The 14475-nt window shown below is 29.4% G+C and overlaps 1 protein-coding gene across 2 annotated transcripts in view; it reads right to left on the reverse strand.

Annotated features, from left to right (window-relative positions):
• Positions 1-1401: 1401 nt before the first annotated feature.
• Positions 1402-14475, reverse strand: part of Hel89B (histone acetyltransferase 1) — a 224698-nt gene continuing 211624 nt past the window's right edge. Inside the window, exons 38-40 of one of the 2 annotated variants that reach the window (XM_085810877.1) lie at positions 9599-9690; positions 7959-8225; positions 1402-5037 (exon numbers count right to left, since the gene is read on the reverse strand). In XM_085810877.1, coding sequence (XP_085667003.1) covers positions 4953-5037; positions 7959-8225; positions 9599-9690 — 444 coding nt within the window. In that variant the 3' untranslated portion in view covers positions 1402-4952. Of the gene's footprint in view, positions 8226-9598; positions 9691-14475 lie in introns of both variants that reach the window. The other variant, XM_085810878.1, reaches the window with a different exon arrangement.

Consider the following 14475-nt stretch of genomic DNA (forward strand, 5'->3'; position numbering starts at 1 on the left):
TATTAGTTCCTTTTATTCCTGTTATTAGTTTTTCCTCAATAATTTTACAGCTTGAGATTACAGATCCAATATGCCAACCTGCCAAACTCAAAAATCAGGAGAATTTTTTCACTCACAAAATTAATTTTAAACAGCAAAGGTTTTTTTTATTTAAAACAGAATAAAAAAGATTCTGTTTTAAATAAAAATAAATACTATTTAATTAATATATGAAAGTGCAATACATATATTTTTAAATACAATTAGTTAAAAAATATTCAAAATATGCCACTAACAAAGCAGTCAAATTTTTTCAGGTGAAAATAAAAAGAAATTTTACCCATTACTTACATGTTAGACACTATTTTCACACAATATGCAATCATATACTATGTAAATTTCAATGAACTGAAGATTTATTTTTTACATCTATTTCTTTAACAACCGCAGTAGTTTTTGAATATATGATTTTGCTACTGGGAAATATTTTTTTAAATAAAAGCACAGTGTGATTGGAGGCATTCAGTGGCAGATTGTGCTCAAGGGAAAAAAAAAGAGACAATAGGTATTCCACATTAACAACTTTCAGTTCCTTATTTCCACAGAAAATTTTTTTTTAGCACTTTGAACTTACCACCATATTGCAAAACACTGCAAACATATTACACTTTCCTGATTAAATACTACATGGAAAGTCCTCTGTATACATCTTTTGAAAAATAAGTAAGTACTTTTTTTTGCAAACATGACTTACACAGAAGATTTACAAATACTTCCCCATTTTCAAAAGCATGTGAAATTCACACCATTTAGCACCTCCAGAAATGCAGAGGACAGTTTTGATTTTGCTTTGTGCTCACTGGCTCACATGACCTGCAGCTGCAATTGATACTCATTGCAGATTCAGATCACATTTTCAGACACATCTGCTCCCATGCACATGGTAGTATGTTGAGAGATAATTGGTGCTTTTGAAGGGGTTTCAGAAGCTGGAAATTATATTTTTCGGTAAAGATAATGAAATACTGAACCAAACCAATAAAAATCATCTGAAAATTTAAGAATGTGGAAAAGAAAAATGTTGTAAAATAAGTGGGTAGGATCACAGGCCAGGAATTGAAAATCAGGGCTGGGCATCAACAATTGACAACAACAAAACGAGCTGGGGACCAACAGTTTTAATCACTCTGAAACTCAACCAAGTCACTTCTTTTCTTTTACAACAAACACAGCTTAACAAACCACAACTGAAATGAACACAACCTTAAAAATATATGATAATTACACACAAAAAAAGGGAAGGCTGTTTTTCCAGGTTATCAACAGAAACAAAATTTAACATTTTTAAATATAGTCCTCCTACTATTTTGGACAATCACTATTCAAGTACTATGTTGTTCTACATGATATCAATAACACACGTTTAAAAAAGATCCTTTATTAAGAAAATACTTTAGTGGCATTTGTCACTGTCCACTTCATGAATAAATATATCATCCTACATTTAAATGATAATACTAATCACATAGAATAAATGGCATGAAACTTTAAGTAGAGAATAAAGTGCAATAGTTTCATTGCTGTGAAAATTTCCTCTGCAGACATTTAACAACATAAAACAGTTATGCTGGTATAATCAGGTCACAGATCTTAAACTTCCAAAATTTTTATCAGTGAACAATATAATGAAAATTAAAACAAAGCAATTTTCATGACAGTCACTCATAATTTTGATAACAAATGAAAAAAAAATGAATCATATATACAGTTGATAATGAAACACATGGGTATAGTACATGGGATATGCAAACTACCATGAATTGTGCTTCTTGGCAAGATACATGGCTATAATAGATTTTGTCATAGTAGATGCTTCATCGAATTTTCTATAAATGTGCAAATTACAAAATTATGTTTAAAAGATTATTAAAAATATTTAATATGACTAAACATAAAAGTATACTGTAAATAACAATTCAAGAATTATTTTATTATTTCAAGACATAACTAATTCATTTTAAATATGCTCAAACTGATGCAATTATACAGTGAATTAGCACAAAAATTTCAGGACTATGGAAATTGCAAAGCTTTGAATTCTTTTTAACTTTCACTTGCTTCTTCTAAATTTTCATATAAATATATATTACCTTGTAAACAGCTTTTGATACTTATAAATTCAGCAACAGTTTTCAAAAGCATAATATTACCAGATTTTGAAATGAGAAGCACATCTTACTGTCCAACATGCCAAAAATATTTACAATAACTATACAGAAAAATATGTTCAACATACTAACAAAATGCCTACATCATTAATATTGGCTGCTATTTCTAAAGATGTTTTATAACTCAATAATTTTTCTCTTATATTCAGATAAGATCTAAAAATTTCAACAAAGCTTTACAAAATTTTAAACAACAAATAAAATAATTGAAAAATACTCTTCTCCCTTCCAAATACTACATATAGGTACACATATAGAAAAAGAAAGAGACAGTAAAAAAAAAAAAAAAAAAAGTGTTTTCAAGATGCTTAAAATGTCTGAATGTTTCAATTCCTTAAGTATTATATTTTAAGATGTGGGAGAGTATTTAAAAAATAATATGAAATTAAATTTGCATTTTGTATTTAAATTAATTATACAGTTGATATAACTCCTTAAAACTTCATTCCATACTAATTTTGTTGGCAAAGTACCATACTGCAAACCAATTCACTATGTATTTAGTTAATATAAGCATAAATATTTCTAGCTTTCTAACGTCAGCTGTAAATGAGCTTACTGTACATGCTAAAATAAAAATTATAAAATTAATTGTTGGACAATAAAATCAACATGTTAAAAAAATGTGAAACTGCTCTTTTTTAATTATTTTTCAAAGATTATTTTCATAATACTCTTTATGTATTTCCTTTCAGAAATTTCTAATAGCATGACACAAACATTACTTCAGACACACGAAAGCATCAATTTAACCACATGGCATTCTAAATAAATTAGAGTTTCATGCTACCATGCTTAGATGTCTTACCATGATCCATTAAGAATAAAATTAGTTCTAAATCATTTTATAGAAAGAAAGTAAAATCTTGCATTGGTATGGAAAGAAAGGAAAGAGGCATTTTGTTTTACAACACAATAGTTTCACTAAATATATATCCAGCTATAAAGTTTTATTTTTTCATAAAAGTACTGCCTCAAAGTATATCATTATTTACTTAAATGTATAAATTACTTAAATGTATAAATTTACTTAAATGTATAAATTTACTTAAATGTGTATGTCAGTGTATCTGAAAAGATGTTTATATATTTAGTCATTCAGACTTTTTAATAAATTTGGCAATGAGTTAGTATAGGGTTACCAAATATTACAGTTGCAGAAGTCGTTAACAATATAAAAATAAAACAAAAGGCAGATACATGCAGAATGATGCAAGTTATGAACTAGGGCTGTCTGATATATATACACATACATCCCTTAAAAATCTAAAACCAGTCAATCTGAAATTTATCTATGAAAATTACTTTAGCATAATAAATTAATGAAATATTCAGTTCATAAATGCTTATTTTCTTTACTACATTTTATCCTTGCACAACAAAAGGAACTAAATATTAACACATTAACAAGAACTGCAGTGTAAATATTTTCTAACAAATTTTTATATTTCTAATATATCAACTAACTTAAACAATTTATCATTACTTTAGATTCCCCCCCCAAAACTGCAATCTATTTTTATTGCAAAAGTTTAATTCAAACAGTGCTGAGTTATTCAGAATTTTAATCAACATTCTGCTTTATTAATCACATTAAACCAAATAATGCTGTGTTAATGTAACTGCATTTAATAGTCAGTTTAATACTATGTAGTGAGTTATTATTCTTGAAAATACATGAAGCTCTTTTCAATTGTTGATTTGGTTCAAAATTATAAAATATAAAAACATTTTAAATTAGAATCCTGATTAACATGCTTTGAATCTGCAAACTGTTATTGTCATTTTACAAGTTATATCAGGGTTCATAGCCACATTTTAGTTAAAAAAATAAGCACTTTTCAAGCACATTTTAAGGAAAAAATAAGCACCTGTCTAATTACATTATACACAACTACATAACCTTAAAAGAAAAATTACACTTGTAATTTAAAATATGAGCAATGCAATATTTATTAAGAGAATGAGCATTACCTCAACAAAGGAAAACAATGAACTTTTTTTTTTTTTAAATTTTAAATGACAGTTCAATTTACAGAATTAGTTTACGATGAGAGAAAAAAAAACTATGCAGAACTAAACTAAATTACAAAATTTAATGATGATATTTCAGTTGAAAATATATAAATAATAATAAGCCATATTAATTGTATTCGTTTGACACCTAATAATAAATACAATTTATATTCCCACTCATATTAATATTTAAATAATTTAACTTAAATCAAAATTCTGAACATTTTCTAAATTTTCATTGCATAACAGTTTTTTCTTAACATATATCCCAAGCAAAGTAATTTAAGCACAAAAGAAGCACATTTCTAAAATCAGAAGACGGGAAATTGCTTCATTCAGTCATCCTTTAACATTAAAAGCTTAACTAACCCGCATACTCGAAAATTCCGGATAGTAACTGGAAAAAGAGGAGTGGGGAAGATTGTAGCCGTTCTTTAGATTTAAATTTAGGCTAAATAAATGATTTTGACATTTCGATATGTGCATCATATAAAAATAGACCAACGGAACTGAGAAATATTCTGCTTAGAAAGGTACAGTAAAACTCATTTAAGTGTTCATAAACAAATCTCAGACTGAACATCAAACTTAATTATCAATGCAAAATACAGCAAACGTTATTGTGCAATACATGCGCTGTAATTCTTCCCTATATGATATTAAGCAATCGGATTCAACAGCTGCCGGTATTGGGAGAATAAAGAACTAAATAAAGGAAAAGAAAGAGACTTACCAATCTGGGGTGTTTCTGATTCTAATTTTCCGGAATAGAATCAATCTTTGCTTGTTGGGTAGACCGCAAAAACTTTTAGTCCTATTCAATCCAGATTGGACAGTGACAAAAAAAAAAAAAAAAAAAAAAAAAAAAAAAAAAAAAAAAAAAATAAAATAAAATAAAATAAAATAAAAAATAAAAGTTCGCTGCTTCAATATTAGAGATTTTGCGGAGAAACTCCCAACTTCCGTACTGTATAATGTATTGACAAAAATGAAATTATTTTGACTATTCGATTACTTTCCTTTTATTTAAGCCATTCCGAATATTATTCCTTAGAAAGCTAATCTGTGTAAAAACACACCCATTTTTGGAAGTTTATCTATACTTCAGCAGTTACTGCAATTATATTATTATAAATATTCATACATATGCTCATAATATAAGCATAACGATCATAATAAACGTGAATATGAACTGATCACGCGGAACGAGAATGCAAATTATTAAAATCTTGATAGAAATTCAAGCGTGTGTAGTATTTGGGTGGGTGGAAAAGAATACCGAATGTACCGGAATTTTCTACGTTTTCGCAATTCTTTAGCCAATAGAACGACGTGCACCTGTCTGTACTCTTGCGCGCACCATAGGTTACGTTAATGCAGAGGAAGGGGGGAAGCAATTTCCGGGAGTATGATTCACCATCTGATGTTGCATATAAAGAAGAAAAGTTGTTTATTTAGTTTCGGCTTTGGTACGGGGAAAAAATGCGCGTTCATTAAAAACAAAGGATTAAAAAAAAGCACTAAAAGCAAAAAATAAGCACTAAAAACAAAAAAATAAGGGCTTTAAAGAAAAAGTAAGCACCTATAAGGGCCTTTATATTTTATTTTCAAATATAAGGACTTATAAGCACTTGTAAGGACCGCTACGAACCTTGTATATTCAATAATTTTCTTCATGCCCTTCTAAAAAGAAAAATATTTTGAACTACTACCTAATAAGAACTCTAAGCATAAAAAATGATGCTACTTTCTACAACATACAAATGAATTGAGAACCAGGCCATTTTATTACAGAACTACAAGTTAATTGCTAGTTCCCAATTCAAAATGGTTTCATCTGCCCTGATTTCATGTAGATGTCTGATCCTAACTAGAAATGGCTAATTATATTAATAATTGCTTCAGATTTGAGTACATATCTGTGAGAACTAGACATTAGTTTTGCACCCTTAGAATGTATGTATGTTTCACAATTGTTCGTTTTTCTGCATTTCAAAATAAATATTAGTCCCAGAAAGAGTGCAAAAAATATTGCACTTTAAAGTCCCATATTCATAATGCTTCCACTTCTATAGCTAGAAAATCAAGTGCTTCTCAAATTCTGAGAAATGGAGGAAAAACATGGAAGAAAATGGATGGGGGGAGGTAATATTTTTTTTTTTTTTTTTCAGAGTAAGACATTTATTTGTCCACGGTTACACAACAACCACAGTTAGATGGAAAAAGCATGAAGCAATAAGACCTCAATAGCTGACAGACTATAAAATACTTTTAAGAAATAAATGTTTAAGTCCCCCCCCCAGTAGTAGATGATATTGCAAATGCAATTCCTTAACGAGATGATACATTCATTCCAATAAACAGGAATTTTTTTGTATTGTGCTATTCTTTCCATCATGGAATCCAAAAAACTTTTGCAGGAATATTTCAACATGATTCTGCTCCCTACTATAATTATAAATCAAAGGGGGGGGGAATCCTTGACGGGTTATGAAATTCTCCTTATTTTAAATTCCAAGAAAAACTAGTGGAATAGTCTGAAGAAACAACTCAGTAAAATGAACTACTCAACAGAACAGTGCAAGATAAATAATGTTATAAAAGTGTGGTTCCATGATCAAGAAGTGGAAAAAATATACACTACTCTATTTCTGTCATTGCCAAAGCACATTAAAGAGATCCTTTCTGTTGAACAATTTCGTATTAATTTTGTTTATTACCACAGCATAGGAAAAGGAAAAAACACCTTTTAAAATCATGTTGCAGCAATTAATTTGCAAACTATAGTAGTTCACTTTTATCTGGTTATGATTGAGAATCCCCCCCCCCACAAATTTAAAACTGGATGTTTATTGCTTTTGCTGAAAGACAAAGAGATGCAACACTAAAGATCAATTAGTAAGACATGTCATACATATTTGGCAACCCTAAGAGGACTCAAAAGTCAGTGTTCTGATGATAATTAAAACATATCTCAACACATATGCAATAATAAATCAATAAATGTTTGAATTGCTAAAGCACAATATAAACATTTTTAAAAAATGTTTATCCTAGCAAAATAATGATATTTAAAACAACATAAAAAATCGGTATTTTTCAGTATATTTAAAGAATATTATGAAAATGCAAACATTTTAAGCATGTCATCAAAAGATGGCAGACGTGAATTATCATAAAGAATACATTCAGTGACAATCATTACATAATAGTATCAGATTCACACTCAGAAGGAAAAAAAAATCATTTTTTAAAGTTTAAAAAACAATGTACAAATACATTACGGACACGTTACAATGTGAGTTATACATGAATATTGATGAGTTAAAAAAAATGTTGCAATTCCTAACTTTTAATTATGTAATTTCTTCCCTCTCCACTCTATGTTAATGATTTGAAAGTTCCTTGTAAAATGCTCTAAACTTGCTTAAAAATAGTATACATAATGAAATGTGAAAAAATTACTAGCTCATGAAACTTAAATTAGTATTAAAAAGTCGTACTGAAAGCACGTGTAAAAGTGCTAAAATGTACTATAACCAAGTCTGATCAATTCAGAAAGGTTAATTACAAATAGCTTATAAGAAACTCATTTAAATACTTATAGGTAATAAGAAAGAACAGTGAAGAAATATTAAACCAAGATATGAAACACAATACTGAGCACAATTTATACAGATCAAGAAACACTACATTCACATTTGAGCAAATCATTCACCAGGTATTGATTCTCACTTCAGAGACTTGAGAAAGTTAGAAAGATCATATTCAGCTTCATATTGAGATGTATCCCAGAGTTCAGGCAAATTGTCAAGCACAGATTTGATTCCTTTCACTTTGACATCTCTTGATTGTTCCCCACTTGAATTAGATGCAGAAAATTTTTCGCCTTTGTTATTTAAAGTAAACAAATCAAGCAGTTGATCTGTTCCCATGTTCTGGAGGCTTGTATTCTCTTGATTTATCACAGAATTAGCAACAGATAATTTAAACTTTTGGAGCCTAAAACAAAAGAAGTCAAGTATGTTTGGAATAATTATTCTGAAAATATGATACTCTACATAATATATTTAAAAACCAGGCTACATATTCGTTAATAATTTTTAATATTGCATTTACATATATTACTGAAATCTTTGCTTCAAAACTAAGTACAAAAATCAGTTTCCTCTTTCTTATAAAAAATATATGAAATAAAACTTCAGCTATAACAATATAATAAAATTAATAGAAATGAAGAAGCAGTTTTAAAATTTTCCCTGAAATATCATTTTATTGATTTCATAAAAACAGTTTTCTTGACATGAATTCAACTCTCAATTTTGTTGACAACAAAATACAAATAAATTTAACCAATTATGACAAAATACAGGAGGACTATTGGCTTAAGAGATGCCTTTATGGAGGACTTTCTTATTTGCCATGACATTATACACAGAGAAAATTATGCAGTGCCCATATACAGCCAGTTCCATTTACCAAGATTTAAAACTTGACCAAGTTGCCAGTACTTAACAATTTTATGCAATCAGTCACTGCTGGGTCAAGAAATGAACAACAAACTTCACGTTTATGTTAAGATAATTGAGTGTTGATCTTTCACCTAATGTAGCTAAGTAATAGCTTTTTAATTAAGTAAAAGAAAACTCCTATATATATGTCCGAGTTTATTTCTAGCTTCAAAAAGAATCTTTGTAAGATATACATGATTTATTCTAAGTTCTACAACTATTTAAACCCTCATAGTTAAGTGGATAAAAGCATAAAACACTTTAGTTTGGCTACAGTGGGTTTCATAATAAATGCAGAAATGCACATTAGTTTTATTATAAGGCTCTCCATAAGAACATTCTCTCCTATAGAAAGAATTCTTGAAAGTGCTGCTATATTATCTTTACAATATTTTATTAAATGCATCTTAGCATTATTAAATTAATAAATGATATTATTTTATGTTTTAATTAAATGTTATATTCAGGATACTCTCTCCAACTCAAATTTTTAAAACTTTTCATTTGACAGAAATAAGGTATTTAAAATTTAAATGTATTTCCAATCAGGTACACAAAAGAATTTAGTATTCTAATGTTTGAAAACATGAATACAAAGATTCGAGATACAAGACGTTTTATTTGAATTTATTGCTATTAATTTATTAACACATTTAAATTTTTTAAATTTATGAAAATCAATTTTAATGCTTTCTAAAATATTTGTTTTAAGTGGCATTGTACAGTTTTAAATTTTAGAGGAAACAATTACAATACATTCTCAGGCAGTTTTACTTATGTACATAAACATATGGAATGAGGTAATTAAAACAAAGCTTTTTATAAAACTCAATTTTTAGTTCTCCTTTTTTATAATAAACTTACCCCATGATTTTTTCTTCAAGTGTTCCTCTTGTAATTAATCTATAAACATTCACAACTTTCTTCTGACCTATTCTATGAGCTCGATCCATAGCCTTAAAAAAAGGGGGGAACATATACATTTTTTAGTACATGCATTTCTTTTACCATAAAATCTCAATACTATAAGCTAAAGATCTGTCACATGTATATGAATTTTATGGTTCAAAGTAAACACATGATCAAAATAAAATTGATTTTCATAAAGTTAGCCCTTTAACTTTTTCATGATTTTACAGAGATACATAATAAATATATAGCGTATATATATACATAAGTTTTCTCAAAAAATGCTCATGATAAATACTTTTTGAATGATTGATTATAGACTCATGGTTGCAGTTAAGAGAAGAATTAAACAAGAAAGTCTTGCATGTTGCAACTATTTTGGTCACATGAAATCAATCAGCAAAAAGCTATTACAATTTTTATATGGACCCAGCAGGAGAAAAAATATCAATAAATAAAATATTTCTCAAAGCTAATCTACCCTCCCTAAAAAGATAATAATAGATAAAAAGATAAACATATACATATAATTAAAGTTTCCAAATGCAAATTTCTGAAAAACGTTTTTTGGATCAAAACCTAATAAATATGAATTTAAATTCCCATTTGTAGAAATGCTAAAATCCAAATTATTATTATTTTACTTAAACCTCTATAGCAAACCAGACCTCTGATAGCAAACCAGACCTCTGGCTTCCCTTTCTTTCTAGAAAGACTTTTAGTAGGGTAAGGAATAAATTTAATATTTTTTCGGTGCAAGGCTGGATGAAAATTCAGATTTCACACATTTCTGCTAAAATGTATCGCATAAGCAAAATTATCACTGTATGAAAGCTTACTTTTGACAATCCAACTGTTCAAGAAACAGTCATGCGATCTTTCTAAACATCTTATGCATATATATTGTTAGGTGCCTATGGGTTCGTAATGGATTGAATGCACACAGAACCTATGACAGCTAGATAAAATTAATTTTCCCAAAAGAAACATTTCACTCTGAAACTTTTCACAAAAGTACTTGTACAGCTTATTTCAGTATAACAGAGAGCAATCAGTTATTACCAGTTAAAACTACTAAGATGTTAAACACAATGCAATGCAAAGTGCATCTAAGCTTACAAAGAGATCTCTCAATAAATCTTCTCTGAACTGAAATGATGCTGTCTCTGGTCTTATAGTTTTTCCAGCTGTCAGAAAATTTACATTTCTTGAAATTACTGGAAGACATATACTGTAATATCTTGTTATTTAATAAATAAATATAATTTTGTTGAAGTGGCAACGCCATATTTGTATCAAACCGTTACTCAGCAACGAGAGATATTGTTTTAAAAAGATTTTGTATTCTGAAGATTTTGCCAGCTAGGAGTAGTATTAAAATTTTGCCACTTAAGAATTGTATAAAATTTGTCTATCACCGAGAACTAGAAATAAAATTTATGTTCTACTAAGAAGATTGTCTGTTTTGTAAATTATTGCAAAATACATTACAGTCTTAATAAATTGGTGGTTCCACCGAGATACTGGAAATTAGGAGTGCAATTATCAATTTCGATGGTGCTGGTCTTCTAACCCCAGAAATTTACTGAATTTTTTAGATCAAGTTTGCTAATACCAATTACCAAGTTTGTTTATTTCAAGGAGAAATGGATGTAAGAAGTCTGCCATTTTAAAGCTAGATTTGAAGCGGATCATTCAAAGGTCATCTTCTGTGCTTCTATATCTTGCGTCCGAGCAAAAACTGTCAAACATAGGATATTGCTGATCTCTGAAGATAAGATTAACTTTTGGTTTTCTTAAAAAAGATTTTATTGAATTTTAATACTTTGTTTCAGAATTATAGTTTATCGTGTAAGATTTTGTTTAAAATAACTGACACTAAAAATATTCAGCTTAAATTTAAAATTGATATTTGTGGTAAAGAAGTATTTTAAAATTATTATTTATGCTTTACTTTTATTTATATTGAAATTTTATGTTGATAGTTGATATGTGTAAGCCATCCCGGCGTTTATAAAAAAAAAAAAAAAAAAAAGAACTGCTAGCTGAGTTTTGAATTTGTTGCCAAGCAGGCGCGTGGAAAATAAGTAGCAACGTCAAACTGACTTTTTCTTAGTTCTTGCCATGCAGGCGTGTGGTAGATAGTAACGTCATCCCGACGTATTATAGATTGTATATTCTAAAAGTTGTATTGCCAAATTGGCAAAAATTGTTTTTGTTATCGCCAACCAGGCGTGGAGATAGATAGTAAAATCGTCAAACTGACGTTGGTAAAATTCCATTGTATTGCCTAACTGGCAAAGGTGTTTATATAGTTATAGCTAACGAGGCTTGTGAATAATGAGTTAAAATGTCAACCCGACGTAGTATTAATTTATTTTGTGCCAACCTGGTAAAGTTGTTTAAATAATTCTCTCCAATTGGTTAGTGTGAATTTCATATTCGAGAAATTAAATCTCGCCAGAAATTATATATTTTTAATACAAGTACAAGCTTTTAGATTGAATTTCAAAAGGAAGCCTATTAAAAGTAACTTGTGTCAACATGTCATTCTTAGCTAGGAGTAAAAAACAGGATTTAAAAGTACTAGCAGAAGAGTTAAGTTTAACCGTGAAACCTGAATTTAAGATTGCTCAATTGCATAAACTGATTACGGAAAGTCCCGATTATGATGAGGAGTTTACTCGAGAACTACTGGCTGCAATTAGAGAAGAAAGGGAACGAAAAGAAGAATGTGAAAGAGAAGAAAGAGAAAAGGAACGCGAAAGAGAAGAAAGAAAAAGAACGCGAAAGAGAAAAAGAACGCGAAAGAGAAGAAAGAGAAAGAAGAGAAGAACGTGAAAGGGAAGAAAGAGAAAGAAGAGAAGAATGCGAAAGAGAAGAAAGAGAAAGAAGAGAAGAACGCGAAAGAGAAGAAAGAAAAGAAGAGCTTGAAAGAGAAGAGCGAATTAGAGCCTTTGAGCTACAGAAACTTCAACTGGAAGCAATGGTTGCCACAGCACAGCCGGTAGAAACTACGCAGTTACCTGAGCAGCCTTTAAAAATCAGAATTCACGATGTCATGCCACGTTTCAACCCCAAAGAAGATGAAATAAGTTTATTTCTGGTGTTATTTGAGCTTCAAGCTAAAATAATGAATATACCTGCTGAAAATCAAGTGACTCAACTTATTTCATTGCTGCCTCCCGACATTGTTCAGCTTATTGCTAGAGAACCAGAAGAGGACGCGAAAAAGTATGAATATGTAAAAACTTTACTGTTACAACGATTTAAATTAAGTGCGGAAAAATTTCGACAACTATTTAATAAACACCAAAAATCTACTGAAAGTACTTGGTATGATTTCTGCTATGAATTAAAAAATTATTTAGAAGGATAGCTTAACGGATTAAACATTAAAACTTTTGAACAGCTAAAAGATCTCATGCTGGTTGATCAAATAAAAAAGGCGTACTTCTCCTGATTTCAAAGAACATTTTATGGATCAATGGACAACCATCATTTCACCTACTGAAATGGTTAAGAAAATTGAAGATTTTGAAGATGTGAGAAAAACAATAAAACCGAAATTTTCTACCAATCAGACTGAGAAATTTAACAAAGGATCATTTAAACCGCGTTATGATAATTTTGTGAAAAAATAGAGCATCCACCTCATTTTAAGCATTCTGATAGATGGGATGATTCAAAATACAAGAAAGATCATCACCAAAGGAATCAGTTCCAAAACAAAAACCAAGAAAATTTATATGACAAAAGATATCGACTACGTTGTTTCGAGTGTGGATCATATGAACATTTTAAGCCTCAGTGTCCTCGCTTAAAACCAAATGAAAAGATAAATTGCGTATCTTCGAATGATGATTTGTTAGAGACATATACAATTAACGGTTTAGTTAATGGGCATGAAATGCCTATTCTTCGAGACACAGGAGCCACTGTTGATGTTATTTCTCGGAAATACATAGATAACGCAAAAATGACTGGAGAACATGTCTGGGTACAATATCCTTTAAATGACCATTTAGTGTGTCTACCGTTAGCGGAAGTTGAAATTAATTGCGAACTTGGTCATATAAAGACAAAGGCAGCTGTTGTTACAAATGATCCAGGCAGATATGTATTGGGTAACAAAACTGCCCAATTGTTCAAAAGTAAATCATTCTTAAATTTAGAAAAAATAAATGCAGTTTTGACACGATCTCAAGTAAAAAGATCTCATGAAGATGATCGAAGCAGAGAAATTGAAATGGAGAAACTAGAAGAACTGAAGTTTATTGAAACTGACGAAGATATTTTACCTCAAGCTGATGAGGAAGACAAGGAACTTAAGAAAGTGATTAATGTTAATTCAAATGAATTAATTGAATCTCAGCATCAAAGCAGAGATCTAGCGTCATTGCTTAACGAAGCTAAAAATGAAAATTCCAGCAAGACAAATGATTTCAAAGTAAAAGAAAATGGATTGTTGGTGAAAAGGAAAATAGATAAAAATGGAAATGAAAGGAAATTAATTGTTATTCCTGAAAAATATAGGGATCAAATAAAGTCATTATGTCATGACAGCACATCTGGACATTTAGGCGTTGTCAAAACTAAAGATAGATTAACAAGATACTTTTACTGGCCTAATTGCTATAAAGAAATAGAAGAGTATGTTAAAACTTGCGATCCATGTCAAAGAGTGAGAAAATCTAATAAAGCCAAAGCACCTTTGACTTTAGTACCAATTATTGCAGAAGTATTTTCAAAAATTAACTTTGACGCATGCGGTCGTTTACCAATAACACCAAATGGCAATAGATATTTAATTACAGCTATTTGTTTAGCTT

This window comes from Stegodyphus dumicola, chromosome 2 (genome assembly GCF_044657685.1).
Source record: "Stegodyphus dumicola isolate Sdum_Otavi_A_Nest chromosome 2, ASM4465768v1".
Lineage (NCBI taxonomy): Eukaryota > Metazoa > Arthropoda > Arachnida > Araneae > Eresidae > Stegodyphus > Stegodyphus dumicola.